The 19,177-nt window shown below is 38.6% G+C and overlaps 2 protein-coding genes across 6 annotated transcripts in view; one reads left to right on the forward strand and one right to left on the reverse strand.

Moving 5' to 3' along the window:
* LOC128868554 (bcl-2-related ovarian killer protein) overlaps window positions 1-19,177 on the forward strand; it is a 64,120-nt gene that overhangs the window by 39,134 nt on the left and 5,809 nt on the right. The gene's annotated exons all lie outside the window — the stretch shown is intronic.
* LOC128867185 (uncharacterized) lies at window positions 11,131-14,023 on the reverse strand. The gene is made up of 4 exons (XM_054108280.1): window positions 13,578-14,023; window positions 12,723-13,388; window positions 11,824-11,996; window positions 11,131-11,756 (listed from the first exon to the last, which is right to left on the reverse strand). The coding sequence occupies exons 1-4, from the start codon at window positions 14,021-14,023 to the stop codon at window positions 11,131-11,133; spliced, it is 1,911 nt and encodes a 636-aa protein (XP_053964255.1).

Here is a 19,177-nt window from a genome sequence, read left to right on the forward strand (position 1 = left end):
TAATTAATTAATACAATAAAAATTAAAAGTGTCTATAAACTATCGATATATGCCATACATATTTTTTTCGATGCATATTAAGTCAATTGGTTACCTTTTCTGAGCAAATACTAGTAACAGTTCATTGATCATTGAAAACTAGAGGCTTTGAGAATTACATAAAGAAGAATTACTGTAGTAAGTCAGGAAATTTAATCCAATCAATAGCCAAAAGGGGCGATTTATGGAAACTTAAACACCACCTGTTCCTTATTCAACTAAAACAGAGATTTTTTTCTTTCTAAATTTCAATTATGTACATGACGGCGCATAATTAATCATCCAATTTTGTTTTTAAGTAACGCCAAGTGCTTTAGGAAAGAACCAAACAGGAAAATAGATAGCTTTCTCCTAAGCGAAAAGCAGTGACCTCAAACTAATTTATCCGTCTTACCACCCACTTTTTATCTTTCCTATCTCTATTCTTCCACTGAAATCTATCTGGGTGTAGTACTTGGACTTGTCCAACCGCTCACAAATCTAATCTAATCTTATCTATCGTTTTTACTATAAAGAATTCTGATTTTTAGTCATGGAAGTCATTATTTTGACTTTTACGCACTCCATTGCTTGTCTGTTTGTATACTGCAGCTGTCTAATTGACAAGTATCAAATATGATTGACGTTCGATACCATTTGGAAAAATTCACGTTTTTTACCTATTTTATGTCAAGTTGTTTTATAAATGATATTTTCCATAAATTAATTACACTTTCGGCCAAAATGTTAAAATTTCTAACCCTCAACAAACAAACAAAAATTCGACCCCTAAGTACTCTCTTCGGCAAAGTTGATCTAGAAGGCCTCCCCTTTCATAAATATAAGCGTCTGCTCGTGTTGAGTAATCACTGTTTGGCGGTGTGATTATTACTGTGCTCACACCCCCAGTTGGGTAAACACACAACAGTAAGTGTGAACATTTCACTTAGCAGCCACTTAAGTGCGAATAAATCACTTAATTCATAGCTGCCAATTTTCAATACTAAAAAAATAATGCTTAAGTATCAATGAACATAGCTACTATTGTTAGGCATTGCATTGCTCTCGTTCGAATCAACACTCTTAAATAAAATTAGCAAATATTATGAAATTCAAAAATCAACGACAGTCTGAACTCTTAGAGAGCTTAGCAAGTGCGCCTACTCGTAAGTACTCTATTCATACCAGTACACGAAATAATTTGGTTTCACTCTTGTTGGCCTTTTTCCCCGATTTAGGAGAGGCTTTCAGTAGCGTTGTCTGCTCCAATTCTGAGAAGTCGGTTTTAAGCATAGTCGTCTAAATTTCACAAAATGCCACTCGACAACCATTGGAGTTGAAACTTGATAAGAACTTTCGAATTGGCGTTATTGAAAGCTCCTTCTATATCGAGAAAGATTGATAATGTAAATTCTTTAAAAGCAATCCAAATTTCAATCTTCCATACGACGATCTGGAGAGCACGCTGTTAAAGTAAGGGGAAAGAGCGTAAAAGAGACCAAGTAGGAAATATATATCTAAGCTAAGATTGCCCTTTTGCTACGAGCTGGTGTATATAGAAAACATACTGGGACTTTTAATAGAGAGTGAATTTTGAGTGAAAATTTGATGATTAATTGCTATCGCACCGATCCACGTGTTGCTTTCTGTCCGAATAATACCTCCTAATTCTTTAAGGAAGGCAGCTTGAATTGCCTTATTAAGACCCAAAATTTCCGCTGGCATCTAACAATTGACAAACTCAACCCCGAACTTTGGCCAGTTTATCAACGATTTGACAACGATTTCAATCCACTTGTGTCTGCGAAAAACATTAGAGTTAAATATTCAAACCATACTCGTTAAAGATACAATTCGGTATTCGGGAATGCTTACCATACATTTCGTTTTTGTATAATTTACCTTTTACCAAATGAACTAATAACGAGTTACCGTAGTGGCAAGCCTGATAGAGTTGCAAACCGATTCGGTCACTGTTCTGCTGTTGACATTCAATTCATCCCTAAAATAATAATTGCGGGTACAGAATGGCTCCTTTCTGTTATCAAATTTATAAAAACCTGAAGTGGAACTCGTTTAAGCTCTTAGTTAATAAATAATTTTATATTTGTCAAGAAATGTTGTTCAAGGGAGGAATTAAGTACGAGAATGCCCTGAAAAGGCTACGCTTTTGCCCCAGTATAATTCAATAAATGGAACATCTGCTTCATTGAATAATTATACACATTTGCTAACTCAACAGAAAAAATTCCATCTATTGTATGTGCGAGTTAACTTAAAGCACCAAAAAATGCGTCGTTATCATGCTCATGCGTCGTTATCTTGCTCATGCATCGTTATCTTGCTTGAACTTCAAGCCAGAGCACAGAACGAACGACAAAGAGGCACAAGGCCCCCGCGTTCGGCAACGTTCGACATCTGGCTCTCTCCTACTTGAGTGAGCATATATATGTATGTATATGTATGTATATGCGCATATGTATATAAATTCACATACTTGTATTTGCATATGCCTTCTTCCTGTGTGCATGGTAATGAACCAGTTCTCTGTTGAGAATAGGACGATGATAGGAAAAGTAGGAAATGAAAGGGGGTGTTTCGAGTGTAATGTGTCTTGAAAAAGGCAAATCGATGATGTTGCCTCTTTGTGTTGTAGACTTATTAACGTCTGATGCACAATCGAAATTGAAGATATCTTTCATGAATTTGATAAATGTTTCGTCATTTTTCACGTTTGTGTAAATGTAACTTGATCAATTCCATTGCGATTCCATTTACCTCCTTCTCTATATCCATACGAAATATCTATCAAACAAATAAAATTAAAATTTTGTTCTGAAAATTGCAACCATTACATCAGTATTTTCTTATGACGTTGTCACGGTAAACTATTGTCAGTGAACCGACTTTACAGACAATCTCTTTTTTTGTTTTGTTTCAAAAACTTCTATTGATGCAAAAACTATTATTCTATTATTTATGTAATGTAAATATGTGGGAATTTTTTTATTATCTACGTAATACGTATATGTATCCATACATGCTTTGTTCAGTAAATGTATTGACAATTATCTAAACAAAAATTAAGCACAGTAAAAAATAAGATAAAACTACTCACTGTTAACAGTGAATAACCTTGAGTCAACGCTGGGGATGCACATTTCAATATCTCGGTGTTACTTAAATAACCCCGGATTAGTTCTTATGAATAATTTATAGTTTTTTCCCAGGTAGAGTGCAGGAAAGGTTCGGAATAAAATCTTATGAAAAGGAGTTTCAAATTAATTTAAATATACAGTGCCGAACAAAAGTATAGGCACAATAAGCTTTCCTCATTCATTTAAGGAACTACAACACTTGCGTAATGTCCTCCGATTCTGTTTAAATTACATGTTCTTCATCCTTTAATTCAATTTTTGAACCTAGTTTTATATTTATTATATTGTTACAAGAAAGGTGCTAGAATCTAAAATGTGCGTTTTCAGGGGGACAAAAGTATAGGCACAATTTTTCATTCTTTTCCCATTTCTAACACTTTGGGTAAAGCTGGCAGCTCCTTTTACGAAACATATGTTCTAATACAGTGGTCGCCAACCCGTCGATCGCGAGCTACCGGTAGCTCGCAAAGGCATTTCTGGTAGCTCGCGCTGCTCACGTTGCAAAAAATCCAGTCTGAAAATCATACCAGTATTAGCAAATTTCAGAAATTTTCATAATAAATAGATAAACAGCGGCAACACTGCGGTAAGCGATTTCGCGCCGACAAACACGACGCACGTTTAATACTGAACGGCATTATCAACGTTCTCCGTGCAGCGGTTGGGTTAGAGTTCGAAACATTATGGCAAGCAGTAGTAAGAAGGCGAAGACATACCATTTCCATTCGGAATGGGAAGAACAATACTTCTTCACAGAAGTTAAAGGCAAAAGTGTTTGTTTGTTGTGTAATACATCTGTGTCAGTTCCTAAAAAAGGAAATATTGAGAGGCATCATAAAACTGTACATTCGAATTTTGAGAAGGCATTCCCGTTAAATTCTGCCACCAGAAAAGAAAAACTGAAACATTTAAAAATCCAGTTAATTGGACAACAGTCAATAGTTTTGAAAACAATAGACAAAAATAAGGCTGCAACTGAAGCATCTTATCGTGTTTCCCAGATAATTGCACAAAAGAAAAAACCTTATGAAGACGGGGAAATCATAAAACAAGCATTTTTGGAAGCTGCAGATTCTTTATTCGCCAACTTTAGAAATAAAGACGAAATAGTGTCTGCTATAAAATCTATGCAACTTTCTGCTAATACAGTGATGAGGCGAGTAGAAGTAATGAGCAATGATATTTTTTTACAGTTAAAAAGTGACTGTATTTATTTTTCATTGCAACTGGATGAATCAACAGATGTAGTTGACACCTCACAGATGGCCATATTCGTCAGGATGGCTTTTAGTGATTTTACAATTAAAGAAGATCTTTTGAAGTTTATTCCACTCAAAGGACATACTACTGGGCTAGAGCTGTTTTCTCATTTAAAAAATCTCATCTCTTCTGAGAAAATTCCAATATCAAAAATGGTAGGCCTGACAACTGACGGTGCTCCAGCTATGGTGGGTTGTGATAAGGGGCTCGTGGCGCTATGTCATAAGGATGAAAGTTTTCCACAATTTCTTAGTTACCACTGTATTATACATCAGCAAGCATTATGTGGAAATTTTCTAAACTTGAACAACGTTATGAAACTGGTGGTGAAAATTGTGAACAAGATTAGAGCTCAAGCGTTACAAAGAAGATTATTTAAAACCTTGGCTGATGAAATTGACTGTCAATACGGAGAGCTACTTCTTCACTCTGAAGTGCGATGGTTAAGCAGAGGACGAGTGCTCAAACGTTTCAATGATGTTCTGCCTGCTATACTCCAATTTTTCAAAGAACGCGATGAACCGATTCCTGAACTGGAAAATTCGACTTGGCTCAGAGATTTTGGTTTTCTTGTGGACATTACAGAGAAATTAAATGAGCTTCACTTGCACCTTCAAGGCAGGGATAAAGAATTAGCGGAAATGATTTCTGATATAAATGCATTTATTACAAAACTTGAATTTTGGGAACAAAACCTAAAAAACCGCGATACTAAGCATTTTCCTATTCTTTCCGAAAAGATATCCAAAAATCTATTAGAGCCCTATGACAGTAAATATCATATGGAAAAAGTTTCTAACTTGAAGGAAAACTTCAAAAATCGTTTCAAGGATTTCAGCAAAATTGCTTTAGTGACGCAATTTCTTATTTCACCCTTCATAGACATTGATATACAACAGTTTGCAACTTGTGTTATGAACAACTTTGGCGAAGACATTGCTGTGACAGAAATGGAACTGATTTCTTTTCAAAGTGATTTGACTTTAAAATCTTTAGGTTCAAATACAAAATGTATATGGACTTTAGTAAGTAAAGATAAGTATTCAGTTTTATGTCGTGTTGCGTTGAAAGTAAAAGCGTTATTCAGTTCAACTTATTTGTGTGAATCTTCTTTTTCCAATATGAAATTTATTAAAAATAAATACCGCAATCGGCTTACAGATATACATTTGGATAACTGTATTCGAATGACTGTATCAAATTATACTGCAAATATTAAAAAAATTATCGATGAGTCAGAATGTCAACCTTCTCATCAAATATGCTCTTTTTATCTGCCCATATTTCATTTATATAATAATGTACTATTACTGTTTTGTTGTTTTTTTAAGTCGCTTGTGATTTGCCATTATGACTGCAAAAATTTTTGTTACGATTGATAGGTGTGAACATACATATGTAGATGTAGTTATGCATAAGTATAAGCACTATAAGTCATAAGTTTATTATATATAGAACGTATATTAGTAAAATAAATACATGTATTGTATGTCGAATATAACTGTGTATTATTTAATTTATGTTGGCTTGTGCAAGTAGCTCGCTGTTTATTTCAAAATCTTGAAAGTAGCTCAACACATTGAAAAGGTTGGCGACCACTGTTCTAATATAACGTTCCTTAAATTTTACTAGTTTTGTGTGCAAGATCAGTGAAAATTAGTGCGTTGTATAAGATTTTTTGTCACAATGAGTTCAAAAGGAAAGGAAGCCACAGAATCACAGCGTAAAATGGTATTATATAGGGTGGGCCATGTAAAATTAGCTTTTTGAATCGGCTTTAAAAAAAAACTAATCAATATTTTTTCAAACTTTTTTTTTTATTTTGAAGATTAAACATTGTCATTTATGAATGAAAAATAATATCGTTCAAATGACTGCCACGACTGGCTTTACAGTAGGCCATTCGATCAACCTAATTTTTAAGTACATTTTCGATTGTTTGGGCTCCAATTTCATGAATGGCAACTTCGATTTCGTGTTTTAAAGCATTAATCGTCTCTGTATGATTCGCATAGCATTTGTCCTTAACGGCTCCCCACAAAAAATACTCCAACAGGCTTAAATCAAAGCTCCGAGGCGTCCAATTGATATCGGAATTTCGGCTGATTATTCGGTTTTCAGAAACGGTAGCCAAAAGTTCGAGTGTAACTTTAGCAGTGGGACAAGTTGCACCGTCCTGTTGAAACCAAATGTCGTCCATGTCATCCTCTCAATTTTTGGAAACAACTCGTTGAGCATGTCACGGTAACGCTCGCCATTTACTGTAACCGCGGCTCCTCGCTCATTTTCGAAAAAAAAATGGCCCGATGATGCCGCCAGAAGAAAACCCGCACCAAACAGTGAGTCGTTGTGGATGCATTTGCTTCTCTACAGTAACGTGGGGATTTTCTGAGCTCCAAATCCGATAATTTTGCTTATTGACGTGGCGATGTGAAAATCAGAAAAGAAGTAAAGCGTTTTTCTGTAAGAGCGCTTCAACTTTTTTTTTAATAAAACACAAACGGTTTGACTTTTTTAACTAATTTTTTTTTATTATCGTGTCTGAACATATACATTTAAGTATGATATTCGATTTCTTTTACATGACCACCGCGTGCACGTTTTACGAAGTCCAATCGTTGAACCCAATTTTCGACCACTCTTTTGCATAAATCGGCCGAAATTCCAGCAATTTCGCGTTCAATATTGGCTCTGAGCTCACAAATCGTCGCTGGCTTGTTACTGTAGACCAATGACTTCACATAACCCCAAAGAAAATAGTCTAGAGGCGTCAAATCACACGAGCGCGGCGGCCATTCGACCGGTCCATTTCTGGAAATAATGCGCTCATCGAACTTACTCTTCAACAAATCAATTGTAGCGTGTGCTGTGTGGCCCCGTCCTGTTGAAACCACATGTCGTCTAAGTCCATACCATTCAATTGCGGCCAAAAATAATCGTTTATCATGTCGCGGTATCGATTTCCATTCACAGTAACGTGGCGATCGTTCTCGTCAACGAAAAAATATGGGCCAATTACGTCGCCGGCATGTAAACCGCACCAAACAGTGATTTTTTCAGGATGCAACGGTGCCTAATGAATCACGTGTGGATTGCTTTCTGCCCAGTAACGCATATTTTGCTTGTTGACAAAGCCATTGAGCCAAAAGTGAGCTTCATCACTGAAGATGATTTTTTGGAAAAAATCTGGATCAAGTAGCAGCAACAGAACGATTATTTTCATAAAAAATTTGCACGATTTGCAATCGTTGCTCAAGTGTGTAGCGTTCCATGATGAAATGTATACTAATGAAGTTTACAAATGACAAGCGAAAAATAAAAAATACTGCGTCGTTCGTCCTCCCTATCGGAAAAAAGTTGAACCGCACCTATTGAAAAACGCTATAGAAGACTCACCACTTTGAAAATAGGTTTTCAATATTTCCCAATTTTGTTCAAGCGTATAGCGTCCCATTTCGTAAATGTCAAACCTTTAAGTAAATTATGAACACATTTGACTTGTCATTTGTGTTACCATTCTCAAAAAAATAGGTGGTTCAAAAAGCAAACGCTATATGGCCCACCCTGTATTTACATAAAAAAGGAAAGTCGCTTGCGGAGATCGCAGAAATGATGGATCGAAGCTGTTTCACCAGTCACACCATTGTTCCCTTTCAAAGGACAAACGAATTTCCCAAGTTCGCAGCGAAGTGGTCGGACGCGCAAATTAACAGACCGAGAGCGATCGCAAATTGTGCGAAAAGTGGAAAATGTTTCGAAAATTACATCAACCCAGATCGCAGCTGAGCTAAAACAAGATTTTGGCAAAGAAGTCCATGCCAAAACAGTTAGACGAGTACTGCATCAGGCTGGGTACAAATCATGTGTGGCTAGGCTCAAGCCCTTCATATCTGCAACCAATCAAAATAAAAGGGTGGCATATACAAAACAATTTGAAAACCAGCCTTTAAGCTACTGGGACAATGTATTATTTTCAGATGAAGACAAATTTAATATTTTTCGTTCAGACTGCCGCATAACTGTGTGGCAAAACGTAACACAGCTTACGCTACAAAAAATCTAGCACCAAGTCTGAAGTACGGTGGTGTAGGAATATTGGTTTGAAGGTCTTATGGACTAATCAGTTTATTTTAACATATTGAAAGAAAATCTCAAAAAAGTGCAGATCAGTTGAATCTACCAAGCTCCTTCCCATTTCAGCATGACAATGTGGCTCGCTTATCACACGACACATGTTCTGCCGCACCGCCCACAGTCTCCGGACCTCAATCCTATTGAGCACTTGTGGAAGGAACTGGAACGACAAGTAAAAAAATGTGCGATTTTCACGAAGCCTGAAATGCAAGCAGCATTTAAAGAAGAAGGGCTTAATATTGACGAAGAATTTACGAAAAAATTAGTGCCCTCAATGCTGAATAGATTGAAAGCCGTATTAAAAGAAAAAGGTCTTCCAACGAAGTACTAACTTTTAAGTGTAGCTTTAAATTTTAAACATATAAAAGAACTGTGCCTATACTTTTGTCCAGCAAATATTGCTTTTACAACTTTTCTTTTAATTTATGGTTTAAGCACTGTGAATTTCAAATAATTAAAACTTGATTTTTTAGCTAGAATGTATGAGTATGCGTAACTTATGTGCAATAAACAGTTTTTGTTATTGTAATTTGAAAAACTTGATTTTTATTCCATAGTCGTTATTGTGCCTGTACTTATGTCCGTCTCTGTGCATGTTCTCTTTTTGCCGTACGGTATGAGTGTGTGTGTGTGTATGAAATTTATACTAGCCACCATCGCCATCACCAGCTAAAGCGAAATTAATACCTGAGGTGACGCCTTACGAAAACCGTTACTTCATTTTGCGCGATTTTGACAAGACGCAATCCTCTATTCTATCATTTTTGATTATCAGTCATCAATCCAAATCAAGAGAGTAAGCGAAAATTCTCTCCCGAAAAGCAGAAAGAGCAAAAAAGTTAACGAACACAAAATTTGCCTTCACTTGGTAGGAAAGATATCAGCTGAGATTGTTTAAAAATTGTTGAGCTATCTAAAAAAAATTATATTTTATATACTCATGTTTTTTGTTGGCAAATTTTCTATTTTATCGTTTCTGACTATAAACTGCAAATGTCTAGTCGGCGCAAGAGCGGAAGTGTGTAAAGTACCAGATTCAGCAAAAAAGAATTTTTTTAAATTTTTTACAAATATTTCAATCATCATGAGTTTTTGTAACGGAGCATTTTTGCTGGCTAAAATTTCTTCAGCACAAAACGAACGCCACTCTTGCATCGAACTGCCACTTTGCTCTCTGAATTTTTATGTGATGGATTATTTTTGGCGTTATCGAACGTCTACTTGCAAAAATTAAGCGTAGGTTAGATTAAGTTTGGCAGCCGCATCGCACATAGAGACAACGATGCCATTAGACCACGAAGTGGATCCGTTGTGAGCAGCGGGGGCTGGGCTACATTTCCCTATGGGCTCCATATTGAACCATCCTGAGCTTTTGACAAAGCGTAAAAGGTTGTTGATACCTAAAGTGTATAGATTATCTATGTATATTCGTTAAGAAGTAGGATTTTAAATATCGGTTCTTGCTTCTGGGTAGAGATGGGCATGTGCAAAAAAGATGTTGAATTGTTTCCAATTCCTCCTCATTTCTGCAGCTACGACAGAAATCATGCGTGTAAACGCCCAATCTCCTTGCATGATTTCCTATGAGACAATGTCCTGTGAGGGCCCCTACTAAGATCCTGATTTGAAGTCTACTCAGTTTTATAATGCTCTTGGACATACGTAAGTTTGGCCTTGGCCATGTTTGCCTAGCAATTTCACAGGTGTTAGCACTAATCCATCTTTGATTTGCAGAGCTGATTAGTGCGTCCTTAATGAGAAGCTTACAAGTTGCGAGAGGTATCTCCATAAAATTTATATAAAATATAATATAATAATTAATATTTTCAAAGACTCGCTCACACAGTAATTTTGATCCGAATACTGTATTTCAGTACAGGAATCGTGGTTGGCTTATTCACGTGGACTTTACTTTCAAAAAAATCCCTGTCTGGTCTGAAAGTTTTTTTTCTATCCTCGATAGAATCAGTTTCTTGAAATTTTTTCGTCTCATTAGGATGATTATTTCCACCAAAAAAATCAAAAATTTTGTGATGAGTTATTTTTAAAAATCGACTATTTTCATAATAAGTTTCAATAATTTTAACGCGTTGTATCTATGGTACATCTGTCTACTAGACAAATGTCAATACGACATAAAAAAGGTACCATCTAGGAATTATGGTATTCACGATTAATATCTAAACGTCCCTTTTGAAAAACCTTTTATTTTTATTTGACTTAATTTCTCAAGCTGCTATCTGCGTGTGTACTTGAATAATATTAATAATTAATTATTAAACTTTTCCAAAGCTACACATTTGCATTTTTAATTAAAAGAATTTTTCTTTTATGCTCCACATCTAATTTGTGCCCCTTTGCTGGTAAAAAAAAACATCTATACTGCTTTTAAAATTAACTTTCTTTGTTAAATAAATTAAGTAGATATTTTGTGGCCGAAATGAGCGTATTTACTGGCCGACTGGAGCGCCGCATCGGATTCTTTGACTTCAACGAATCATCCTAATGATGGCGTTTTTTATTTATGGGCTTAGAGTTCTAGATTTCCATGTAACGTTTGTTACTTTGTCAGCTTTACTGCAGCGAAAATGCCCAGACAGGTCAACAATAACACAAAACCCACAGCGGAAATTAATTGCACTGCGCTCAACTCCACTAACATAGCGCCATGCGTTTTCTCCCACAATGGCGTAGCAGCAGTTGCTGCTTCTTCTTTACGCTCTATGCTTTCGCTTGCATCACTTCCTTTAAGCTCCTGCGCACCTTCGCCTGGCATTATAACTCGGAACGCAATACGTGATATCTCCGATACTTCGGTTCCATTCGATGCTCTTTGCTGGCTCGCCGTCTCTGCCCTGTTTGCACTCGCATTACGCTTGCGGCGCCACAGATTGTTCACTGCACTGCAATTGCTGGCATCTACGTGACAATCGTGCGCCTCCAGGCAGCCAGTAATGCGCATGGATATGATGAGCTCATCGCCGCTGCGCATACCCTGAAACATTACAGCTTTGAAGGCTAACCGATGGCCGAGTGGCGGATCGAAGCTGGGCGGTTGCGTACAAACACTTTGCATGGAGGGATTAATGCAACCGCGTGAGGTGATAAGCGCAACATTGTTAAGCAGTTCCCCGGTAGGTGAAACGCGTTGCACATTAACATCCGTCAATTTGGTGTAATTCCAACCTGTGTATAGTTGGCAGAATGTTTCTGAAGTACTCGAAAAACAATTGATCAATTAAAGGTGTCTTACCATCGCCTGCGATGACATGCGCGCGCAGCAGCAACTCTTCACCGAGCAGCACAGCGCTATGCGCATCCAGTTGGCGCGTAAACCCTTTGGCTGTGCGCCGCAGTAGCTCTACGTGCGTGCGAAAGGGCAGTTGTGTGCCACCGTGCGCGTATGTACCCAAACTGCGTGCTTGCCTGCAAACGAATTTGAAATCAATATGAAATATTCACACATATGATAATACAGGGTGGGCCATATAGCGTTTGCTTTTTGAACCACCTATTTCTTTGAGAATGGTAACACAAATGACATGTCAAATGTGTTTATAATTTACTTAAAGGTTTGACATTTACGAAATGGGACGCTAAACGCTTGAACAAAATTGGGAAATATTGAAAACCTATTACCAAAGTGGTGAGTCTTCTTCTTCTTCCGCGGTTACAGTAAATGGCGAGCGTTACCGTGACATGCTCAACCAGTTTTTGTTTCCAAAAATTGGTTTCAACAGGGCAGTGCAACTTGTCACAGTGCCAAAGTTACACTCGAACTTTTGGCTACCTTTTTGAACTCCGATATCAATTGGCCGCCTCGGAGCTGTGATTTAAGCCCGTTGGACTATTTTTTGTGGGGAGCCGTTAAGGACAAATGCTATGCGAACCATCCAGAGACGATTGATGCTTTAAAACACGAAATCGAAGTTGCCATTCATGAAATTGGAGCCCAAACAATCGAAAATATGCTTAAAAATTGGGTTGATCGAATGACCTGCTGTAAAGCCAGTGGTGGCAGTCATTTGAACGATATTATTTTTCATTCATAAATGACAATGTTTAATCTTCAAAATAAAAAAAAAAAGTTTGAAAAAATATTGATTAGTTTTTTTTTTTTATACAAATGTATGTATGTATGCATGTACTTACAAGTCATTGGAAACTCTCATTTTGAGCGCATGCGTCTTGACCGCCACACGCTCCTGCGTCTTGCAGTGCAGTGTCAGTATGCCATCCGCGCTTGTGCGCATGCCGCGAATGCTAGGAAAACGCAGGCGCAGACACAAATCCTTGTCGCACGCATGCACACCACACCTTTCAAAGGCATCCCCTGCGATATCGGCCACAACATAGCTGCGTGTCAATTTCAACTCGCAACGCTTGTCACTCGAATCATTGTCGACTACGGGAGCTGCACCTATAAAGCTGTCTACTTTTAGTACGGCACGAAAATAGCCGGCACCAGTGTGTTGCATGCAACGCATTTCGTGTACGCGCAGACGCAAAGCGCTACCAGCTGCTGAACTCCCAATAGAGTTGCCATCCGATGGCAGATAAACGGGTGCGGGTGTAGAGGGTGGTGGCAGCTGAAATGGCGGCCCAGCAGGTATATTATAATTATAACCGCCGTTGCCACTCTGCACAGGTGGCTGTAGCGCTACAGGATCCTTGTTGGCTGGCATTTGCATTGAAGGCAGAATATCTGGCGGATCAAGTACCACAATGGGGTTGGGCGGCTCAGTTGTAGTACTGGTGGTGGTGGTGGTGGCTGTTGGAAAGAAGGTGGATGTGGGGCGCGGATAAAAGTAGCCGCTACTGTGGGCGGAAAGAAATTATTATGGAATATTTACTTTTCTGCTTTATTGGCATTTTAAAATAATAGTAAATTTCATAAATCTACGTTAATGTCATTACAAATGGTTTTGCGCATGAGTGCCATCTTAGGCACTACTACTGGTTGTTCAGTCAATCACTTTTCATCACACATTGCAAATTCTTACTCACCCAAAACTTGGCGGTCGTTTCGATACTTCATAATTAGGTTGATCCACTTCGGGTGCCAAATACTGATTATTCAATGGTATAAAATTAAATCTGCCACCAATACCACCACTCTTAGCGCTGCGATTCTCCACAATCTCAGGCAATGTGGATTCTGTACTTGAAGGGCGCACTGGTGCTACGGGTGAATGTGTGGATGTTGGCGGCGCGGTTGGCGCCGAGGGATCTGGAAACGTGCCATTAGCAGGTATATCTCCTGGCAGCAGTGGAGGCACCGCATACAGGCTGGGAAGAGAGGGATCTTGTGGCGCTGATGCTACAGGATATGCTGGTAATTGCTGTTGCTGGGAATAGTAGTCGTAATCGTCGCCCAAGAAATGCGAAACATCGGCGTAAGTCGAGGCACCAAAACAAAGTGTGAAAATAAAGTAGCGGATGTTCGTAGTCATTTCACTATTTTAGCTGTTGGTAAACTAATGACTTTTTTGTGGCACCGCTGGTTTTTATACTCAAACGGAATTGAAGTAAACTTGTAAATTAACGAATATTTAAGCCACGATTAGTGTTTTGATTTTGGAAATTGTCGCCGTTCTTATTGTTGATCGTAAACCTTTACTTTCATTTACAATTTACGCGTAAACCGCATGACTGAGAATAACGAAGTGCTGGTGTAACGGTAGCAAACAATGGTATAGCCGCTGATGTGGTGAGTGCACGTTTTTCGTGTTACATGGCGTATGCGTATCTTTTTGTAATAAACTAAACTTTGGTGTTTCGCACTTTCTTTCAACACGATTTGTTTCGTTTGCTGGTTTAAAGCACTTTAGTGCCGTTAATTATTGGGAGAGGTTAGGAGAATTTCCCACATTTTTTGCAGTTCGCTTAGAAGTGACTTTACTAGTGCTAGTGGGTGCAAAAGAGGTTAGGAGGGCCGCCCGCTGCACCTCTTTAGAAAACGTCAAAACACCGCTTTTCGAGATCGAAGCCGAATCGAGCCGAAATTCGACCAAATCAATTCTTTTTCGGTTGAAACGAGATTTCAGTGGTGAAAAAATAGACAAAAATTAAAAAAAAAGAATCATTAAGTCATGGAAATTTTAATTTTTTTAATATCACTGGGGAACTTGTGATATAGAACGCAAAAATATTTATGGAATCCGGCGTATCAAAATTAACCGAAAGCAACTAACCTTTTCTTGGTGAAAAAAGCAATGCTGTTTAGGGTTTTTATTTAAAACTCAAAATTTAATAATTTTATATTGTAATGTAAAAACAATCACAATTAAAAATTTAGGGCAGCTATTTATGCTGATAAGCAGTGTTTTCACGGAAATTTTCATCGCTCTGTAAAAACTTTATAGCCTCATCAAAAAATAGCAGTAGTATCAAGATCTTGAGATGAAATTATAAAGGGTGGTTAAATTTCAAGGGCCGATGTTGAATGTGAACCAGACCTAAACGGCAACGACACCGTTGGATTTCTTTCTTTGGGGTTATTTGAAAGAAAAGGTGCACGTCGATAAGCCATCAACAATTCAAGAGCTAAAGGATGAGATAATTCAGCACATTAACGGCATAGAACCTCAATTATGCCTTAGCGTCATCGAAAATTTGGACCATCGGATGGAGGTGTGCCGCCGAGGCAGCGGTGGCCATTTGGCCGATATTTTGTTCCATACGTAATTGAGCCATACCAATATTATCATAATAAAGAGAAATCACAATAATTTCCTAAAAATATTGTATTTTATTCAAATTCAATACCGGCCCTTGACACTTAACCACCCTTTAAAATAACATTGACTTGTTCAAAAAGTTGTTTTTGTTATTACTCGCAAATCGATATTGATATTGTCTTTGTGGGTGCGACACCACTGAGGTATTCTCGCTATTTAAGCTGATGAACTGATCAGTAGACTATCTATCGGGAAACTAGTCAACAATCGGATTAAATTCTTGGCTACTTAAGCCAAACTCACAAAGCCCACACAACATCCAAAATAATATTTTAAACATTCATTTATTTATTTATTATTATTTAGTCCATGAACACAAGTTTCTTACAGACTAATTGCAACGAAACGTAGAATAACTATCGAATATGATTTAAATGCCGAAACACGGTAAATATATTAATTATACTTTTTTATAAAACATTTTGAAAATTATTGATTAGTTTTTTATTAATTTTTTTTTTAATAATAGCTTAAACTATGTTCAGTGAGTTCGTAATGAGATTCTCATAACTTTTCGAGTTATATTCTAATCGAATGAAAGATAGGTCATTGTTTATGAGAGAAGGTGTATCAAATATGAAATTACTAGCAATTATCATAATTCCTCTATCTGCTTAACAGGCCACCAAATCGTTAATACTGGGCTTCAGAACGCAGTAGAATCAAAGAAAAATGGTACACAGGTTGGCATGGGAAAGCATACGCCGATAAATTGGTCCTAATGGTATCGGGACCATTTCCCTCAGTCATGGCTAAGATTTTGGAAAGGTCACTGGCTGTACTCAGTCGCTGGGCTACCACTTGCGGCCTCCGAGTCAACTCTGACAAAACGAAGCTGGCGCTATTTACCAAAAAATATAAACCTCCACCCTTTCGACTTCCCAAATTAAATAACCACGATCTCCCACTTTCATTGGAAGTTAGGTATCTTGGAGTGATACTTGACTCCAAGCTCCATTAGAAGCTACACATTGAAAATCGAGTAAAGAGGACCACTATAGCCTTCTACTCCTGCAAATCTATGTTCGGTGAAAAATGGGGACTCAATGCACAGGTTGTGCTGCGGATGTACAACGCAGTGGTTTTGCCCATTTTAATGTATGGATGCCTGGTTTGGTGGGAAACTCTTCGGAAGGGCTATAATATCACTAAACTGGGGAGAGTGTAAAGGACTGCATGCATTGGCATCACCGGAGCATGTAAAACTTTCACCAGTGCTGCCCTGAATATCGTTATGCACTTACGTACTTCCCATCGACTTTTACGTTATTTCCATCGCACCTCAAAGTGGAATCTGGTTAAATGAGGTTGGCCTCTGGAGGCAATCTCTCAAGGGACATGGTAGCATTTTCGGGCAGTTAACACCGTATTTCTTCGAATTTCGAAGAGATCTCTCTATTCGTAAACTAAAGTTTGAGGGTCGTGCTAGGGCAATCTTTCCAAATAGGCAGGATTGGATCGAGGGGAAAATCCGTACCGAAGCTTGCACCTCTGTCTTCACTGACGGTTCCAATCAGCCAACTCATCTATCTCCTTTAAACTGCCGAATATTGCTTGTCTTTTTCAAGCAGAAGTCTTTGCGATCCTGCAGGTATGCAAAATGCTTAGGGAACGCGGGAGCAAGGGAGATTTTAACATTTTCTCCGATAGTCAAGCCGCTCTCAAGGCTCTGACGACGCCATCGTGAAGAACGAAATTAGTAAACTCCTGTAAGGAGGAGATCAAATCTCTTTGGTGTGCAGGTAATATTTCTGTGATCTGGGTTAGAAGACATAGGTGCATAGAGGGAAATGAAATTGCTGATGAACTTGGCAGGAAGTGGATTGAATTGGCCGCAGAGACCTCCTACCCCGTCATCCGCTTCCCCCTGACAGTTGTTAAAGGGGAAAGCGCAGAAAAGATGGAGCTCCATTTCTTCATGGGCTATTTCGAAAACCCTTTGGCCCAGTACAATAGAAGAAGGATTCAGAAAGTCGTTTGGACTCCTCGCCATTCAATTTCCAAATCGTAGCTGTATTTACCGGTCACTGGATGATCGGCACACACGCAGAAAAGCTAGGGTACTCACTTAACCCTCATTGCTGAAGCTGTGGGGACCTTTCAGAGAAGGAGATTGTAGAGCACTTTCTCTGGAAATAACCGGGTTTGGCAGCTAGACGATTAAGATCACTGGATGCTCCTTTCTTCGACAGCCTGGAGCAGTTTACCAACCTAGATCCCATCAATCTTCTCCATTATATCAACTGCTCTGGCTGGCTGTAGATATCTGCCTGTTGGAGGTATCATAACGGGTATGAAAACGGCGCTCCAGTGCTGCTTGAGGAGGGTCAGACTGGCAATCCAACCATTTCACCTATCTATCTACCTGGCATGGGAGAGTTCTTAAAGCGTGCAGATTTTTAGAGAGGTGTCAACACAGGGTGCAAGGCCCTCGACGGAGCAGAAGATGCTGAGTCGAGTGTGGCGAGTGAGAAATTTTTTGGTGCAAGTCAGCTCAATACCTCACCGTCTGCCGGCGATGATGATGATAAGATGTACTTACTATATATAAACATGAACTGAGAAGATAATGTGATTGCGATTTATGCACCTTTATTGCTTTTTTATTAATAAAAATGCTGGATTTTTAAAACTTCGTTGCTTATTTATTACTGGTGACTCGCTAAAATGTTCCACTTTTCAATTCCAAGCTAGAATGAGCTCACGAGCTTAATTGAGAGGACAACTGAAAAAGCATAACCTGTGCTTTAGTTCAAATTTGTTATTGAAAAAAGCTAATATTATGAATTCCCCGTGGTGGTCTCCCGCAACCTGCCGCCTTTTTTGTATGCACATATTTTTTTATAGGAAACAATTGTTTTTTAATGCCGCTACCCACAATCAGACATTTAGTCACTACAGCATACCAAACAAATCACTTTTGCATTGACATCTCGCTTATAGTGACAACTACAAACTAATGACAGCTTTCTTACGATGGCTATGCGACCAGCACTTTGAGCTGTTAAAGGCTAAAATAACTGCAAAAGATGCTCCTCTGAGGCCGGGCAATGTGTTACGTTGCTAAGTTTAGATTCTCCAAAAAAAACGCTATTACGTACAAAAATCTCAGCCATGTGCAACCGCCAACGTTGCTTTGGTCATGTCGCCATTCTTGTTGAACCATTGTTGCGTGCCACCAGCTGCGCCGCACGCGCACCACTGCAACCAACTAACATTCACTCATTGTCCATTTTCGTCTTACACCAATCAATGCACAATAAATCCTCGAACAGCGCCACCATAAATGGGCGCCGCCACAATAGCTCGTACATATGTATGTATGTGCATGTCGTGCAGCAACGGGCATAGCCGCAATCAGCCGGAAAGGGTATACGCTATGCATTACAATTGCAAAAACAATGTCAGCTAATATTTAATGATGTTTTTTACATTACAGGGCCGTTGAAGTAAATCACGGAAAACATCAGGCAGACCTGGAGCAATGGCGTTAATCCGAAAACTGCTGATGATGAGACATAATTTTAAAGTGTTGTTGCCTAATTCACAGTATAGCGCGGTTTTAGGGGCTAGTGGAACGATAGGTGGAGAATAGAATAGTAAAACTACGACACTGAATCGTTTCGCGCCGGAAAAAGCCCCCAGAGATAAGTGAGTGGTTTGGCTGCAAGCAAAAAACACAGGCTTACGACATTACCCAAGCTTTTCGGGAGAATACGTGTTTCGGCATGATTCTTCATTTGTTTACAAGGCAAAGAAGTCTCAAGCTTAGCTCAACAGCAAGCTTGCCTAGCACTGATGATTCCTCATTTGTTTACAAGGCAAAGAAGTCTCAAGCTTAGCTCAACAGCAAGCTTGCCTAGCCAT

Source organism: Anastrepha ludens, chromosome 6, assembly GCF_028408465.1.
Source record: "Anastrepha ludens isolate Willacy chromosome 6, idAnaLude1.1, whole genome shotgun sequence".
NCBI lineage: Eukaryota > Metazoa > Arthropoda > Insecta > Diptera > Tephritidae > Anastrepha > Anastrepha ludens.

Excerpts from the sequence above, each read along its gene's own strand:
- LOC128867185 (XM_054108280.1), bottom strand. The coding sequence starts at position 14,023 with ATGACTACGAACATCCGCTACTTTATTTTCACACTTTGTTTTGGTGCC. Across the intron at positions 11,997-12,722 it reads ATGAGAGTTTCCAATGACTT|GCAAGCACGCAGTTTGGGTA; the intron begins GTAAGTACATGC and ends ATTCGTTTGCAG. Across the intron at positions 11,757-11,823 it reads GCATGTCATCGCAGGCGATG|GTTGGAATTACACCAAATTG; the intron begins GTAAGACACCTT and ends AACTATACACAG.